This window comes from Chiloscyllium plagiosum, chromosome 38 (assembly GCF_004010195.1).
Source record: "Chiloscyllium plagiosum isolate BGI_BamShark_2017 chromosome 38, ASM401019v2, whole genome shotgun sequence".
In the NCBI taxonomy this organism is placed as follows: domain Eukaryota; kingdom Metazoa; phylum Chordata; class Chondrichthyes; order Orectolobiformes; family Hemiscylliidae; genus Chiloscyllium; species Chiloscyllium plagiosum.
In genome coordinates, this window is record NC_057747.1 from 23,578,000 (window position 1) to 23,595,043 (window position 17,044).

The following is a 17,044-nucleotide window of genomic DNA, read 5'->3' on the forward strand; positions in this document are numbered from 1 at the left end:
AACCCAATCTAGTCCCACCTGCCAGCACCCGGCCCATATCCCTCCAAACCCTTCCTATTCATATACCCATCCAAATGCCTCTTAAATGTTGCAATTGTACCAGCCTCCACCACTTTCTCTGGCAGCTCATTCCAATCACGTACCACCCTCTGCGTGAAAAAGTTGCCCCTTAGGTCTCTTTTATATCTTTCCCCTCTTACCCTAAACCTATGCCCTCTAGTTCTGGACTCCCTGACCCCAGGGAAAAGACTTTGTCTATTTATCCTATCCATGCCCCTCATAATTTTGTAAACCTCTATAAGGTCACCCTTTAGCCTCCGACACTCCAGGGAAAACAACCCCAGCCTGTTCAGCCTCCCCCTGTAGCTCAGATGCAGGAGCATTGCCATTAAGGAACGGGAGGAATTCGTGACCAATACTTCAAGCTGACCATCAAGCTGCATCATGGTTTGAGTCCAAAATCTATAATGACGAGGCAGAGAAGTAAATAAGAGGAAGCGAGTCCCGCACTGTGGATTCCACCAGCCTGTAAGAAGTCTTATCCTATGCCCCCAAAGAGCTGTAGGTCAAGGACTGGCCTCTTCAGTCACACGAAGACTCAGGGAGCCAGGATCTTATCCTCCTCAAAACTGAGGGACAGCTGACAATGACACTTTGATACTCATGGTGTGAGAAGGCGTTGTGTGAATGCAAAATTTTCCTTGTTCTCTATCACACTTGGGGATTATGTAATACTGAAAGTCCATGCCCAAATCTAAGCCAAATATTGTTTACTCTTCTCAGGAACCTGATTGGCCATTACTGGATTCTATTCTAAATTTGTGAATGTTGGTAATTAATTTTTAACTGAACTGGAAAAGATTTTGGCGCTAATCCTGTGTATGAGCAGTGAAACTATTCTTGGCAGCAAGTAGTAGTCAGTTTGGTTTGTTTTTCTGTGTTGCCACTAGGTGGCTGTGTATAATGCAACATCCAGCTCCTACCTTCACTTTGTAAACCCTTTTCAATGTATCAAATCCCCCAAGATTTTTCATGGGCTGAATGGAACTTGGTGGGGTGGGTGGTGGTGATAGGATTGGAACAGAAGAGGAGTTAGGAAGAAGGATGAAGTTATTGATTATAAAGCTATTGTGCTAGAAATCATATGTTTCACTGGTTCAGCCACTGGTGAAATATTGTGTACAATTCTGAGCACCACCCATCAGGCAAGATGTAAAGATCTTTGGAAAGGGAACAGAGGAAATCTAGCTGGATATTATCAGGGATGAGAGGTTGCACTGCATCCTTTCGAACAGAGAGAGTTGGCGAGGTGACTTGTTCAAGGTTTTTTGAGTTGAGCGGCTTCATGTCATAGGACGTTGGCATCAGTTTTGTAACCTGGGGGATCTGTACCAAAGGGACGGTCTCCACCTGAACCGATCTGGAACCAGTGTTCTAGCGAAAACGATAAATAGGGCGGTCACTAGGACTTTAAACTTGAGTTGGAGGAAAGGGAAAACGACAGGGAGTATGGAATCAGGTAGAAAGATAGGCAGCAGGTTAGCATGTGTGCAAGGTTTAAGTTCAAGGCAGATGAGGAACGAAGCAAAAAAGAAGGTAACTTAGGATATATTACTTGCGATGCTGGAAATCATGATAAGAAAATTAGCATTAAGGCGCTTTACTGAATCACAAATCTGCTGATTATGATATGGTAGGCATCACAGAGACGTGGTTACAGGGGTTTCAGGACTGACAGTTAAACATCCAAGGCTTTACAACTCATCGAAAAGACAAGGAGGTGGGCACAGGGGGCAGGGGTGTCTTGTTAGTTAAGAATGAAATTAAATCTATGGCACTGAATGACATAGGTCAGATGATGTGGAGTCTGTGTGGATGAAGTTGTGGAACCACAAAGGCAAAAAAAAAGGGAGTTATGTACAGACCTCCCTGCAGTGGTCAGGACCAGGGGCACAAGGTGTACCAGGAAGTAGATAGGGCATGTCAAGAGGGCAAGGTCACGGTGATCATGGGGGACTTCAATATGCATTTGGACTAAGGTGAATAATGTAGGTGGATCCATTGAAAGGGAATTCATGGAATATTTACAGGATAGCATTTTGGAACAGCTTGTGATGGAGCCCACAAAGGGGCAGGCTATTCTGGACTTAGTACTGTGTAATGAGCCAGACTTTATAAAGGATCTTAAAACAAGGGAATACTTAAGTGATCATAATATGGTAGAGTTCAGTCTGCAGTTTGAAAGAGAGAAAACAAATTCTGATGTAATGGTCTTACAGTTAAATAAAGGTAATTACAGGGGCACGAGAGAGGAACTGACAAAAATTGACTGGAAGCAGGGCGTAGAGTGGAAGACAGTAGAGCAACAATGGCAGGAGTTACTGGGTGTAACTGAGGACACAGTACAGAGGTTCATCCCAAGTAAAAGAAATGTTATCCGGGAGATGGATTAGACAGTCATGGCTGACAAAGGAAGTCAGGAAATGTATCAAAGATAAAGAGAGAGCCTATAAAGTGGCCAAGTGCACTGGGATATCAGAAGATTGGGAAGACTACAGAAACAAACAGAGGATAACAAAGAGAGAAATAAGGAAGGAGAGGATCAAATATGAAAGTAGGCTAACCCGTAAATTTAGAAATGATAGTAGAAGTTCCTTTCAATACATAAGAAACAAACAAGAGGCAAAAGTAGACAATGGGCCGCTCCAAATTGATGCAGGAAGGCTAGGAAGGAGATAAGGAAATAGCTGAAGAATTTAGTAAGTACTTTGCATCAGTCTTCAGAGTGGAAGATAGGAGTAATATCCCAACAATTAAGGATAATCAGGGGGCAGAGTTGAGTATGTTAGCCATTACAAAAGAGAAAGTGCGAGAAAAGCTAAAAGGTCTAAAAATAGATAAATCTCCTGGCCCTAATGGACTCCATTCTAGAGTTCTGAGGGTGGTGGCTGAGGAAATAGTGGAGGCACTGACTGTGATCTTTCAAAAATCACTGGAGTCAGGGAAATTCCCAGATGATTGGAAAATCGCTGTTGTAACCTTCTGGTTCAAGAAAGGATCAAGACAAAAGATGGAAAATTATAGGCCGATTAGCCTAACCTCAGCTGTTGGTAAAATTCTAGAATCCGTCGTTAAGGATGAGATTTCTAAATTCTTGAAAGTGCAGGGTCAGATCAGAACAAGTCAGCCTGGATTTAGTGAGGGGAGGTCGTGCCTGACAAACCTGTTAGAATTCTTTAAAGAGATAACAAGTAGGTTAGACGAGGAAACCCAGTAGATGTTATCTATCTAGATTTCCAAAAGGTCTTTGGTAAGGTGCCTCACGGAGGCTGCTGAGTAAGGTGAGGGCCCATGGTGTTCGAGGTGAGCTACTGGCATGGATTGAGGATTGGCTGTCCAAGAAAAGGCCGAGAGTTGGGATAAAAGGTTCTTTTTTGGAATGGTAGCCGGTGACAAGTGGTGTCTCGTAGGGTTCAGCTGTTCACTTTATATATTAATGATCTGTATGAAGGGACTGGAAGCATTATGGTGAAGTTTGCCAATGATACAAAGTTAGGTGGACAAGCAGCTGGTACTGAGGAGGTGGGGAGGCTGCAGAAAGGTTTAGATAGTTTCAGAGAATTATCCAGGAAATGGCTGATGAAATTCAATGTGAGCAAATGTGAGATCTTGCACTTTGGAAAAAAGAATACAGGCATGGACTATTTTCTAAACAGTGAGAAAATTCATAAAGCCAAAGTAAAAAGGGATCTGGGAGTGCTAGTCCAGGATTCTCTAAAGGTTAACTTGTAGGTTGAGTCCGTGATTAGAAGGCAAATGCAATATTGTCATTTACCTCAAGAGGGTTGGAATATAAAAGCAGCAACGTGCTTCTGAGACTTTATAAAGCTCTAGTTAGGCCCCATTGAACTGCCTACCCAGTCTTTCTCTCAGTTATAGCATGCATGATTTTTTTTAGTCTATCTGTATGTGTGCAACAGGAAGTTTATAAGGGTTTTGACAAGTGGAGTTATGTGTTGACAGTTCATAATTATTAACTTGTAGCTAGAATCTATTTATTTGTAACAAGCAGCAATCTAGTTACAAATATCTGGACTGCATTTTCTGTCAACCTGGATCTAAATGGACAAGTAAATTGTGGAATTTTGCATACTTTTATAAAATCTTTAACTTTTGTGATGGCTCCAGGAATAACAGGACTTGATACCCCAGTGAGATATGACAACACATGTCACTCCCTGAATGGTGAAATATAGACATTTGACCTTTCTGGGGATTGATGCTTCAATATTAGATCTGGCAAAACGTTATGGAAGATTCATTCTTGCCAGAAGTCAGAGCAGTCATTTTTTTGTGGTTTTAAAATCATCATTTTACTTTTTCCACAGATACATAATTGGGAAGAAAGGGGATACCAAGCGAAGACTGGAGAATGAAACACGAACTTCCATAACCATTCCTAAACCTGGAATAGAGGGAGAGATTGGTGAGATTCAGTAGGAATTCAAACGCAAAGTTTTATTAACATATGAAATTAAGCTGTAAAAGGGAAGCATACATCTTTTTAAGCACTGTTTATCAAGAATTCTGATCCAGCATGCAACAAGATATGGACAACATTCAGGCCTGGACTGATAAGTGACAAGTACTGTACATGTCACAAACATCTCAGGAAATGGATATGAGTTTGCTAGCTGAGCTGGAAGGTTCGTTTTCAGACATTTCGTCACCATACTAGGTAACATCATCAGTCAGGCTCCAGATGAAGCACTGGCATGGCCCGCTTTCTATTTGTGTTTAGGTTTCCTTAGGTGGTTGATGTCATTTCCTGTGGTGATGTAATTTTCCACAGCAGAAAACTAGCCATCAGGATACATGAACATCAACTATTCATAAAAAGACATGACTCTCTCACACTAGTATCCTCCCATACGGATGAGGAAGGACACCACTTCGACTGGGTCAATACATCCATCCTGGGACAAGCCGAACAGAGACACACGCGAGAATTCCTAGAAGCATGGCATTCCAACTGGGACTCTATCAACAAACACATTGACTTGGATCACATTTACCACCCCCGGAACCGGAAATGACATCACCACAGGAAATGGCATCACCAACCAAGGAAACCTAAACACACAAGTAGAAAGCAGGCCATGCCACCAGTGCTTCATCCGGAGGTTCACTGATGATGTTACCTAATATGGTGACGAAACATCTGAAAATGAACCTTCCAGCTCAGCAAGCAAACCTACATCCAGAACCTCAACCCAAGCTACAAATCTCAAAACTCGCCATTTCAGGAAATGATCACCTTCCCTTCATTGCTATTCACAAATTCCTTACCGTTGACATTCTGGGTGGGTTTGTCACCATCGACCAGAAATTATTTGAGCCAACTCCATACATATTGGGGATACAGAGTAGATCAGAGGCTGGGAGTTCTACAGCAAGTGAAGAACTTTCTACCTAACAATGAAAATATGTATTAATAGCAGATGTAGGCCATTCAGTTCTTCAAATCTGCTCTGCCATTCAGTAAGAACATGGCTGACCTATTTGTGTCATATATTTCTCATTCACATCTGTTCCTGATGACATCTTACTTTGTTACCTCCTAAGGATCTATCTAACCTCACCTCAAAAATATTAAATGATCCCTCCACCAACTCCAGCACCATGGGCTGCCTTTGAGGTGGAGTGTTCCAAAGTGGCACAACCCACTGGAAGAAAGTTCTCCTCCCCTCCCCTTCCTAAAAGGGTATCTTTTCTGCATTCACCCACAAAAATCTTTTCCACATCCACTATGTCAAGACCGTTCAGGATCTTTTAAACTTCATTCGAACCATCCCTTGCTGTTCCGCACTTGTGCGCAACCAAGCTGAGCCTATCTAGTCTTGTAAGACAAACTACTCATTCCATATATGAATCCAGTAAACTTTCTCTGAATCACTTCCAATATATTTACATTCTTCTTTAATTAGCAACCAAAACTTTATACTGAATTCAAGACCATGCCCTGTAAAGTTGAAACATAGCATCCTTATTTTTATATTCTTAATGTAATAAAATCTAGCATTTTTTCCCAATTTGTTCATGGGATGTGGGTGTCACTGGCTAATCGAGCTTTGAGCACCCATCTGTAATTTCCCAGATGGCAGTTGAGCCATCCACATTTCTGTGGATCTGGAGTCGCATGTATTCCAGATGGCAAATTTTCTTCCCTAAAAAACATTAATGAACCAGATGTTTCGTTCTAACAATCGACAGTGATTATATGATCTCCATTAGACAAGCTTTTTTTAAATCCAGATTTTAATTGAATTCACATTTCACAACCAGCCATCTTTGAATATTTGTTTAAGATTCTGGATGCTCGTCCAGTGACATTACCACTACCCCCCCATTTCCTTAAATTTGATATTTCTCTTAAGTTCTTTAGTTAATCATGAATTTTGGGTTCTCCTCTTGGAATTTTTCTTTAATGATAGTGTTGTATTTATCCTGAAATATCCCCTTAAATGTTTGCTACTGCTTCTGTTTTGATCTATCTCCTAACTTAATAACTATTGTGAGGTATGTGTGTTAGTATTACTGTGCAAGTAACTCGATGTCTAAAACTGGTTCACCACCATAGTGTTAATCCATAGCCAAAGCTCTAAGCAGTTAGCATAAGATGAAAACTTTATCCTTCAGTTGGGATGGTAAATCAAGGCCTTGTTGACTTGGTCTGACGATTTGAGGCAATGGTGAAGATCCTGCGGCACTATTTAATTACTTTTGGTGCTAATCTCTGTTTGTCACTCAAACAGTACCAAATAAAATCCACCTGGTCATTTGTTACGCTGCCCCAGTAGCATTCACATTAAAAACCTATAAGGAAAATCTCACTTTGGGCAAAGTTTAGCATTGTGCAGGAAAATGGCCAGCCCTCACTTGTGCAGCCACTGCACTTGAGGTTATGATTGTGATACACGCCGTAAAGCAGTGAACTCTGCGCCACAGCCGAGCAGAGAATACTCTGTGGTATGAGAAAAATAAATTTAAATCTAACGTATGAAACAGAAACAGAAATTGATGGAGAAACTCAGACAAGCCTGGCATCATCTGCGGGAAACGTTAATGTTTCAAGTCCAGTGTCTGTTCTGAATCTGCATTAGTTTGCGATGATGACGAGTCACCAAACTAGAAACGTTAACTCTGCTTTCTGCCCACAGATGATGCCAGGCCTGCTGAGTTTGCCCAGCAATTTGTGTTTTGTTGTTTCAGATCTCCACGTTCTACAGTTCTTTGTTTTATTTCAAGTCTGATGTTGTCTTGTTTCTAGTCATCACCGGACAGCAGCGAGTGGGTGTTGCATCAGCACAGACCCGAATTGAAGTGATGTTGGAGAGCTTCCGCAGAAAGCAACCCTTCACTCATTTCCTGTCTTTTGCCATTAATCAACCCAACATTCAGGAACAGTTTTTGAAATTCAGAGAGCGTGTGTTGGATGAGTGCTCCCAGGTACGTTACCACAGCTGACAACAAGCATTAGCTCCGATACAGGATACGTAGGCAAGAGGGGATAGGAAAGGATGTGGGCTTGAAGCTAAAGGATATCTTCAAGAGAAAGGGTGATCCTGGCAGGTTCCATTCCTGATATTTTTGAAGGGTGAAAGTACTTTAAAAAGAATTTACATTGATATCGATTTCGTGATTTCAGGGACTTGCAGCCAATAGTTACTTTTGAAGCAAAAATAAAATCTAATAAAATCTGAAATAAAGATAGATAGAAAATGCTACAAATACTTAGATCAGGCACCATCTGTGGAGAGAGAAAAACAGAGTCTATGTTTCAGGCTTGCGACCTGTAGGAGTTAATATTCCCTTCCCTAGTCTACCAGTATACGTAATTGCTCTTTATTTATGCAAGGTACACTGAAAAATAGTTACACATCACAAGCTTATCTGTACATTACTTCAACCATAAGTGGCCTAGTTTTCTTTTATTCATTCCTGGGATGTAGGCATCACTGCCTGAATCAGTATTTATTGCTCATCCCTAATTGCCCACAGGGCAGTTAAGAATCAGCCAAGTTGCTGTGGGATTTGGAGTCTCGGGGAAGCTGGACCAGGTAAGGACAGCAGTTTCATTCCCTAAAGGGCATCAGTGTACCAGTTTGGAGTTTTTCAAATAATCAACAATGTTTTCATGATCATCATTAGATTCTTAATTCCAGATTGTTACTGAATTCAAATTTCACCATCTGCCATGGTGGACTTGAACCTTGATCGAGTCTCCAAATTGTTACCTGGATCTCTGAATTAATAGTCAGGCAATAATACCACTAGGCCATCAGTTTACATAGTCTTGTTCAAGGATCAGACCAAAGTGAGTGGGTTAGCCTGCTCCAGTCTGGCCTCCAGTTGCTAATCCCTTGACTCTGAGCTAACTATCATTCTGGGGCACCCTTCCTTATTCCATACAAACTGGCCTGAATGGTGATACCCACATCCCTTGAATTAATTTTTTTTTAAATTGGGGTCTCTTGCAGCTGTTATGTATTGTACAGATAAGCTTGTGATGTATAACTATTTTTGCTATATCTTTGTAGTGTATCTTTTTTCCTTTCCATATAAGCAGTATGTATAATCAAATTTTGGTCCAATCTTCAGTGGTCAATCAGTTTGACAACTGACAAACGTCACAAATGTTGCTTTCTTCTATAATTGGATGGTCTTCTCATGGTGGCACGGTGGCTCAGTGGTTAGCACTGTTGCTCCACTGCACCAGGGTCCTGGGTTCAGTTCCACCCTTGTGTGAGTTTGCACATTCTCCCTGTGTCTGCAGGAGTTTCATCCAGGTGCTTTGGCTTCCTCCCACAGTCCAAGATGTGGAGGTTAGATGGATTGGCCATGCTAAATTGTGCTTTGTGACCAGGGATCCGCAGTCTAGATTCATCATGGTAAATTGAGGTTATGGAGATAAGGTGGGATGCTGTTTGAAGGGTCAGCATAGGCATGCTTGGCTGAAGGGTGTTTATCTGCATTGTAGAGATTCTTTGATTCAATTTGGCTATTTGCTTGTTTTCTTTGGAAAGAGGCTTGTTTCTCCATTTTAACAAACCTTGTCCTTTGGCTAGCTTACTCATGGCTGCTGCAGTTTTTGATGTCTAATCAAGCATTTGATACTCACACAGCATGACCCCATGGTCAACCACACCTTGTCTTACTGACAAATGGTACATCATATCTCATGCACTGCATTTGTCATGAATCAGAACATCAGCCAGACACACTATCACCCTGCTGAGTTACAACATATAATTCAAACACCCATATCTCTTCACAAAACATTAGAAACTCACAGGGTCATTTCTTAATGAGTCGATCACCATCTGAGCAGTTGACCTTTCAGTAGAGCAGTCTTTGTCTTCTTTTTCTCTCTCATTTTGGTTAACCCAACAACTCAGGGTTACCAAAAGAGAAAATGCTGGAAAATCTCAGCAGGTCTGGCAGCATCTGTAAGGAAAGAAAAGAGATGACGTTTCGAGTCTAACTGACTCTTTGTCAAACTCAGGGTTACTGTGCACGGACCTTTCATCAGAACGTTCCATTGTGTGCACTTTAGTTTTGAAGTGTAGTTGTTGTTGGGCTGCTATATTTCCTTCATTGCAATTTACACCCAGGATGCTCCCCAAAACAGCAGTGTTGATTTGAGAGATCAATCTAATTTGGTTCTCTCTGAAAACTTGCTTTCAGTTTTAAATAATTCTTGTGATTCGATGGATCGTCAGCCATTCACCCAGAGCGTGAAACATACAACTTGGTATCAATTGCCCTCTCACCCAAGTAGTTTGTAAACTTGCATTATTAAATTCATACACAGAGTGTACTCGAGTATTGGCCTTTAGGGATGAGGAAGATGGATAATTATATGTCACAGCTATTTTCCAGACCAGTTGTGATCTACAACTAAAGCCAATTAACAATAGGCTATTGCATAATTATGTTAAAAAAAATACTGAGAAAGATATGCAGATGTGTAAAGTGTTCATCGAATATGGAAATTAAACTGATCAAAGGTTTTATTTGATCAAAAGAGCAATGTTGTTAATTATGCCAAGGCACTGAACCAATTCGATCCTTTGATTCCTTTGAAGGAATGTAACCTTTTATGAAATAGGCACTTCAAACTCAGCTACAGCATGTAAAATTGATCCAAATCTTCCCTGAGGCCATTCCATTAATGTCATGCAAGCCAAAATGACAGGAGGCCTGGAGCTGATGTTGTGCAGACTGAACTGATCCCAATTAGGTACCTCGAGGTACCATTTCCTATTAGTGTTTCCTATGTCTGTGTTGTAATTAGGCATATGAAGAAAACTCGGGTACTTTGGGGATATGAGCAACCTCTAAGGCAAGCTGGCAGGTGTGTACGAGGATCCCTGAAAGGTCTGGAGTGTTAGATTTGCACCCTATGAGTTATTTGACATAGTTTCTGTTCAATTAATACACTTCTGCAGTACGAACATAGCTTTTAATCTGGTCAGCTCAAAACATCTTTCAGAAATCATGACAGTGATGCATCAGTGTTTCAAAGACGCCATTTTGTAGAAACATTGAGAATCATTGATCGAACAGGTCATTGGGATCAGGTAACAAAATAATTGTAAAATATTCACAGGAGATGTAGCTTCAGAAATATCACTGCTTTGGGAATGAGCTCTGTTTTAATTTTGCACCCCTTATGCATGGTCAAACAGACTTACACTTGCACAGTTTTTTCTTTCTGTTAATGTCTTCTGATCATCTGTTCCTCCTGCACCTCCCCCACCTCTCTCACGTTCACCCCTCTTTTTGTCTTTACAGTAAGTAGTAACATATGAAATGCAATCAAAGCAGGAAACAATATCACATTGTGGCCTTGGACAGCTAGACCCGGAAAAAAGGCAAATGACTGTGGGCTTGAAGACCAAATAAATATTCCCTGTTACTGATTAGATTAGATTCCCTACAGTGTGGAAACAGGCCCTTTGGCCCAACAAGTCCTCACCGACCCTCCGAAGAGCAACCCACACAGACCCATTTCCCTCTGGCTAATGCAGCTAACACTACGGGCAATTTACCATGGTCAATTCACCTGACCTGCACATCTTTAGACTGTGGGAAGAAACCGGAGCACCCGGAGGAAACCCACGCAGACACGGGAAGAATGTGCAAACTTCACACAAGACTGGAATTGAACCTGGGACCCTGGTGCTGTGAGGCAGCAGTGCTAACCATTGAGCCACCATGCCGTTCATGGGAAAGCAACAGTGGCAAAATCTCCACTAGGAAAGTTGCTTCAGTATGTTTTGTTCAATTGGTGTTGCTGCCACAGAAGCCTTCCAGCCCATGCTCCAGGTCTTTCATTGCTTATATGGAACACTGGGTGGGTATGTAGAATGATTAAAATTTCTGCAATTTTGTGATGCAATCATCTCCAGATAATTGACTATAACTTTTCATAGGTAATTCGTTTCAGCAATTCAACACCACAAAACGCATTTACTATCAGTGTGAATACTGCTGTAGTGCAGGCAGATAATAGAATCCCTAGAGTGCAGAAGCAGACCATTTGGCCCATTGAGTCGCACCAACTTTCCGAAGAGCATCCCAACCCAGACGCACCCCATCCCCGTAACCCTACATTTACCACAGCTAACCCACCTAACCTACACATTCCTGGACACTGTGGGGTAATTTAACATGGCCAATCCACATAATCTGGACATTTTTAGAGTGTGGGAGAATGTACAAACTCCACAAAGTGTTTTACAGCCATTGAATTACTTGTGAGAAGTAGTCATTGTTGTACTTGGGAGAGGTGAGTCATTGTAGCAGACATTTCAGACATAAATACAGACTAGCTTGACTCTTAGTCTTTGTAGAATCATGTGAAACCTTGAGTAGCTTTGTGCTTTGCAGTCATTCTTTGATAGTTAATAAAAACCGAAAGAACTGCGGATACTATACATCAGAAGTTCTGAGGAAGGGTCATTCGACATGAAACATCAACTCTGATTTCTCTCCACAGATGCTACAAGACCTGCTGAGTTTTTCTGGCAATCTCTAGTGTTGGGTCTTTGATACTTACTGTTCTCCAAGCTGTGATCCTGAGCTCTTTCTCCTTGCTAGTTTATAGTGTTACCTGGATGGATAGAACAATATGAAGATTCAGTTGTTCCCCTTCTCTTGTAGGATCGTGGGATTGACAGCAGTATTTTCCAGAACCCAGCAAAGCTCCACCTGACGATCGGGACACTCATCCTACTTAATGAGCACGAGGTCACCAAAGCTGCTGAATTGCTGCAGAAATGCAAGGAAGACTTCATCAAGTGAGTAAAGCTCTGGTCAGTTTTCAGCAGTCGGCTGTTCCACTCCTCAGCTTGCTGTCACGTTCCAGCAGAGACATGCCACTAGGATTGGTTTGTAACAGCAATATATGGTACCTCGGACCAAGTCAGTGTTTACAGATGGTTTTGCAAATAGATGTATTTGACTTCTGCTGTTGATACAAAGCCAACTATTTGCACGCCCTTTTCAAAAGCTTTATGATAGCAGCCAGAACTCCCCAAAGGTATTACCTGTGGATCACCATTACCATGAATTGTTTCATCATAATCTGTCATTTTCAAGGGAAGTTGTACACTTGTTACCATGTGGCTTAGTCCTAGTGATCAGAATATGATTGCGACTGGAGATCCAAGTTAACCCAATCCAAATCTCTGAAGTCATTGGGCTGTCCTGTGGAGTCTAGTGGCATCCAGTAATGACTATAGATCAAAATACTTGTGATAGGCTGGCATTGAAAGGGTCCTGGTTTTAAATATTTGTGACTCCACAAGACTGTGTGTGGATTGCAGCGACACAGTATACAGTGAGAATGGTTTGAGAGCAAAATATACTCCGCTTCTTCAAACACTCCAGCTTGCACCTGGAGATTCGATCCCCGACAGTGTGGAAACAGGTCCTTCGGCCCAACAAGTGCACACCGCCCCTCTGTACAGTAACCCACTCAGACCCATTCCCCTACCCTATATTTACCCCTGACTAATGCACCCTAACCTTATGGGAAATTTAGGAGGAAATCCACACAGACACGGGGAGAATGTGTAAATTCCACACAGACAGTCACCCGAGGCTGGGTCCCTGGCATTGTGAGGCAGCAGTGCTAACCACTGAGCCACCATGCCGCCACCTGTGTGTAGAGACTGAGAACTCATTCACTTGGTCTGCTTGAAAAGCCTTACACAGCCTTCTAACTGTTCTCTCTCCTCCTCTGCTCCAAATGCCAAAACAATTAAGGTTTCGGCAAATAATCCAAAGCAGAAGTGCAAGTTTCTGAACTTTGCTTCGCTGCATCTCACCCCTTCAACAAATTAATTAAAGGATCTTCTCCATTGCCAGTCTAGCTTTGACATACATCGACTCAAAATCCCTTTGCACAGAATGGCTATATTTCACAATGGTCTTCTGGAGTCACTGATATTTAAAACCAGGCTCCCTTTGATGTCTGCCTGTCACAATTGATCTGATCTAGTCACCACTAGATGTCATTACACACTTGATGTTGCTCTGCACAACTGCACTTAAATTTCAGAGATTCCCTTTCTCTTTCTGACTGTGGTGACTAAGACGTCCAGTAAGGCGTAAATGTGCAATTTCCCTTGAAAATGACAATAATATTAAAAAATTCTGTGTAATCCACCATTAATACCATTGGGAAGATCTGCCTGCCATCATAGACATAAATCAGGCAGCATGAGAATAGTTGCCTTGTATCAACTGTTCTCTGAATCTTCTGTTTGTGGAACTACCTAAAAATATCTCAGGTACTCAATATAAACATCCTTTGGATCAAGGTATGGGCAACACTGGATATCAGTAATACGTTTCTTGTGAGGAACCCTATCTGGCCCGCTGCTAAACAGGTTCAGGACAAGCCAGGGCCTCTGCCCAACCAACCTCCACTTCTGGGACCTCAGTACAAATTCCTCATGTACTTCTGGCAAGACACAAACAATGCAGCACATTACTGAGGAGTTTCCCCTCTCCTGGTTGATCACCTCGATTTCAGCAAGTGTGCAGGTTATTGCTTGACTTTGCGATTTGCATTCAATAAATAACATCAAAAAATAAAGTGAGGAGATGTTTCCATTAATGGGACACGGTCACAGAATGCGAGGATCCACAATTAAAATCGAGATGTGATAGAGTTTCATCTTCCAGAAAGTAGTTGTGTCTGGAAGTCTCTACCCAAGAGAGTTGTGGAGTTTACATTACTGAAAGTGTCTAAAGAGGGGTGAGTTAGAGTTTTGAAATACCAGGGAGTCGAGGGCTGTGTTGAGTTAGCATGAAAGAGGAGTTGAGACCTGAGACAGATCAGACAAGATCTTGTTGAGTGGCGGACCAGGTCTAAAGGGCCGAACAGCCTACTCTTGTTTCTAATGTCCTTATGTAAGTATCAAGATATTCGGAGGGACCTTGGCACAGCAGTGTATTGGCACACACTGGTGCAATGCTTACAACAACTGCACTCTCTCAGATTGATTCCCCTTTAAAGTAGAATGGTTACATCAGGCCTGATTTAAGCCAAGAACAATTTGGGGCTTTGTTTTAGAAAGAGAGGCTGATTATTCAACAAAGACGATTTGTTCATACAGTATGATGAGCTGCTAGCTGGTCACACTCGTGATACATCTTACAGCAATGTTTTCAAGAATCTCGGTCAACATACCTCCATTATCCTCCATGCTGGAGAACTTCCAGATGCCTTGACACAAAGGTAACACAGAAGAAAATATTAGTGTAACTTAGGGGAAATGGTTTCTGTAAAAAATACATTTTTTGGCTGTTTTAGTTAATTAGGAGAAAGTGGCGACTGCAGATGCTGGAGATCAGAGCTTAAAAATGTGTTGCTGGAAAAGCGCAGCAGGCTAGGCAGCATCAAAGGAACAGGCGAATCGACGTTTTGGGCATAAGTCTGAAAAAGGGCTTATGCCCGAAACGTCGATTCTCCTGTTCCTCTGATGCTGCCTGGCCTGCTGCGCTTTTCCAGCAACACATTTTTAAGCTCTGTTTTAGTTCATTGCTGACATAATGGGATGTAATAGAAATAGGGAGATCAGACAGCATCTGAAAACCGAAAACTTTAATCTGTCTTTTCTCTGCACTGCTAATGGGTCTGAGCATATTTGTTTATATTTTCAATTTAGAACTTCACTGATTGTTTTAAAAATGTCCTACCCCAAGCATTTTTCAACTTAAAATCAAAATTTAAATGCCTGTTTGAAGGCCTCTCTTCTCCCTCTGTAACCTCTAACCACTACTGTATTCCAAACTTTGTTGTGTTTTTCTTATTATTTGTTCATGGGATGAGCGAGGCCAGTATTTATTTCCTTTCCCAAATTGCCAGTTGCCAATAAGAGTCACATGTTGGCCAGACCTCGTAAGGAAGGCAATTTCCTTCCCTAAAGGATGTTAGTGAACCAGATAGGCTTTTCCTGACAACTGGATACATGGTCATCATTAGACACACAATTCCATATTTTTTTTAAGTTGAATTTAAATTCCACCATCTGTCATGGCAGGATTTGAACCAGGGTCCTCAGAACATTAGCTGGGTGTCTCGATTAATGGTCCGGTGATAATGCCACTAGGCCATCACCAACCCATTGACTCTGATTCTGACCTAATGTGCAAAACCCTCTCCTGCTTTCATCCCAGCCTCAGTGTTCATATCCTCCACCATTAGCACGCATGGTCTGAATTCTACCGCTAAGATCCTCTGCTCCTCCACTATCTCCTTCTCCTTGACAACCCTGCATTAAAAGAGGCTTTTGAACCAATTACTGTTCTGTCCCTTTAACCTCTGTCAACCCTACAAGTTTCCGAGGCCTCTGTATTCTTTCACCTCTGACCCTGCACATCCCCATGTTCACCTTTGGCAGCTGTATCTTCGGCTGCTTCAATCCTAAACTCTGGAATTCCCCCCCTCAACCTCTCCACCTGTCTTTCTCCTCATTTTGACACTCCTTAACAGTGACTACACACTAGGATACATGAACATCAACTAGCCACAAAAAGACATGATCCACTTTTATTAGTATCCTCGCATACAGATGAGGAAGGACACCACTTCGACTGGGACAACACATCCGTCCTCGGACAATCCAGACAGAGACATGCATGAGAATTCCTAGTAGCATGGCATTCCAACTGGAACGTTATCAACAAGTACATTGACTAGGATCCCATTTACCACTCCCTGAGAAAAAGAACTGGAAATGACATCACCACAGGAAATGACATCACCAACCCAAGGAAACCTAAACACAAATAGAAACCGGGTCATGCCACCAGTGCTTTCGGAGGCTCACTGATGATGTTACCTAGTATGGTGATGAAACGTCTGAAAATGAACCTTCCAGCTCAGTGAGCAAGCCTACATCCAGAACAATCCTTAACAGCTACCTCTTTGACCAAGTTGCTAGTATCTCCCTTTGTGACTTGGTTTCTGATTTTGTGCCTCAATTTTTCTGTGTTTCGCTGCTGTAAACCTGTCTGACTCTATGATGGTGCTGTATAGGACATGTTGAGACAGTGGGTGGAGACAGTACAGGAAGCAGACCCTACAGCCAGTCCTGATGCTTCAAGGTGAGAGGACGTGAGGGGACTTGCACTACTGAAAGTTGTGTGACTTACGATGAGACAGTGATTAAAATCTGTCCTTGTAACTTGCAGGCAGAGGGTAGTGGAAGAACCAGCCCTCTTGTTTGGCTGTTGGCAGCAAAGCAATAGTTTCATGTGCAGAAAGCTCCTCTTGAGGCTGGAGAACAATCAGTCTTGCTGAGGACTATGTGAATAGAAGCAGTGGTAGAGGGGGCAGTGAGGCGCTGAGGCCTGAGTTCTACATCCTGTTGTGGTGTTGGCCGATCATTGGTAAATCCTTCTTTATTCAGGATGGCAATGGTTGGGTCCTTTTGTATTTTGCTTGAGGGGGTTAGAAAGAATC

General features: G+C 42.1%; 1 protein-coding gene across 2 annotated transcripts in view; it reads left to right on the forward strand.

Moving 5' to 3' along the window:
• The window catches only part of ascc1 (activating signal cointegrator 1 complex subunit 1), a 56,620-nt gene that overhangs the window by 11,692 nt on the left and 27,884 nt on the right, over positions 1-17,044 (forward strand). For both annotated transcript variants that reach the window (XM_043679134.1, XM_043679133.1), the window contains exons 4-6: positions 4,389-4,486; positions 7,331-7,509; positions 12,229-12,365. In XM_043679134.1, the coding sequence (XP_043535069.1) occupies positions 4,389-4,486; positions 7,331-7,509; positions 12,229-12,365 (414 nt within the window). The remainder of the gene's footprint in view (positions 1-4,388; positions 4,487-7,330; positions 7,510-12,228; positions 12,366-17,044) is intronic.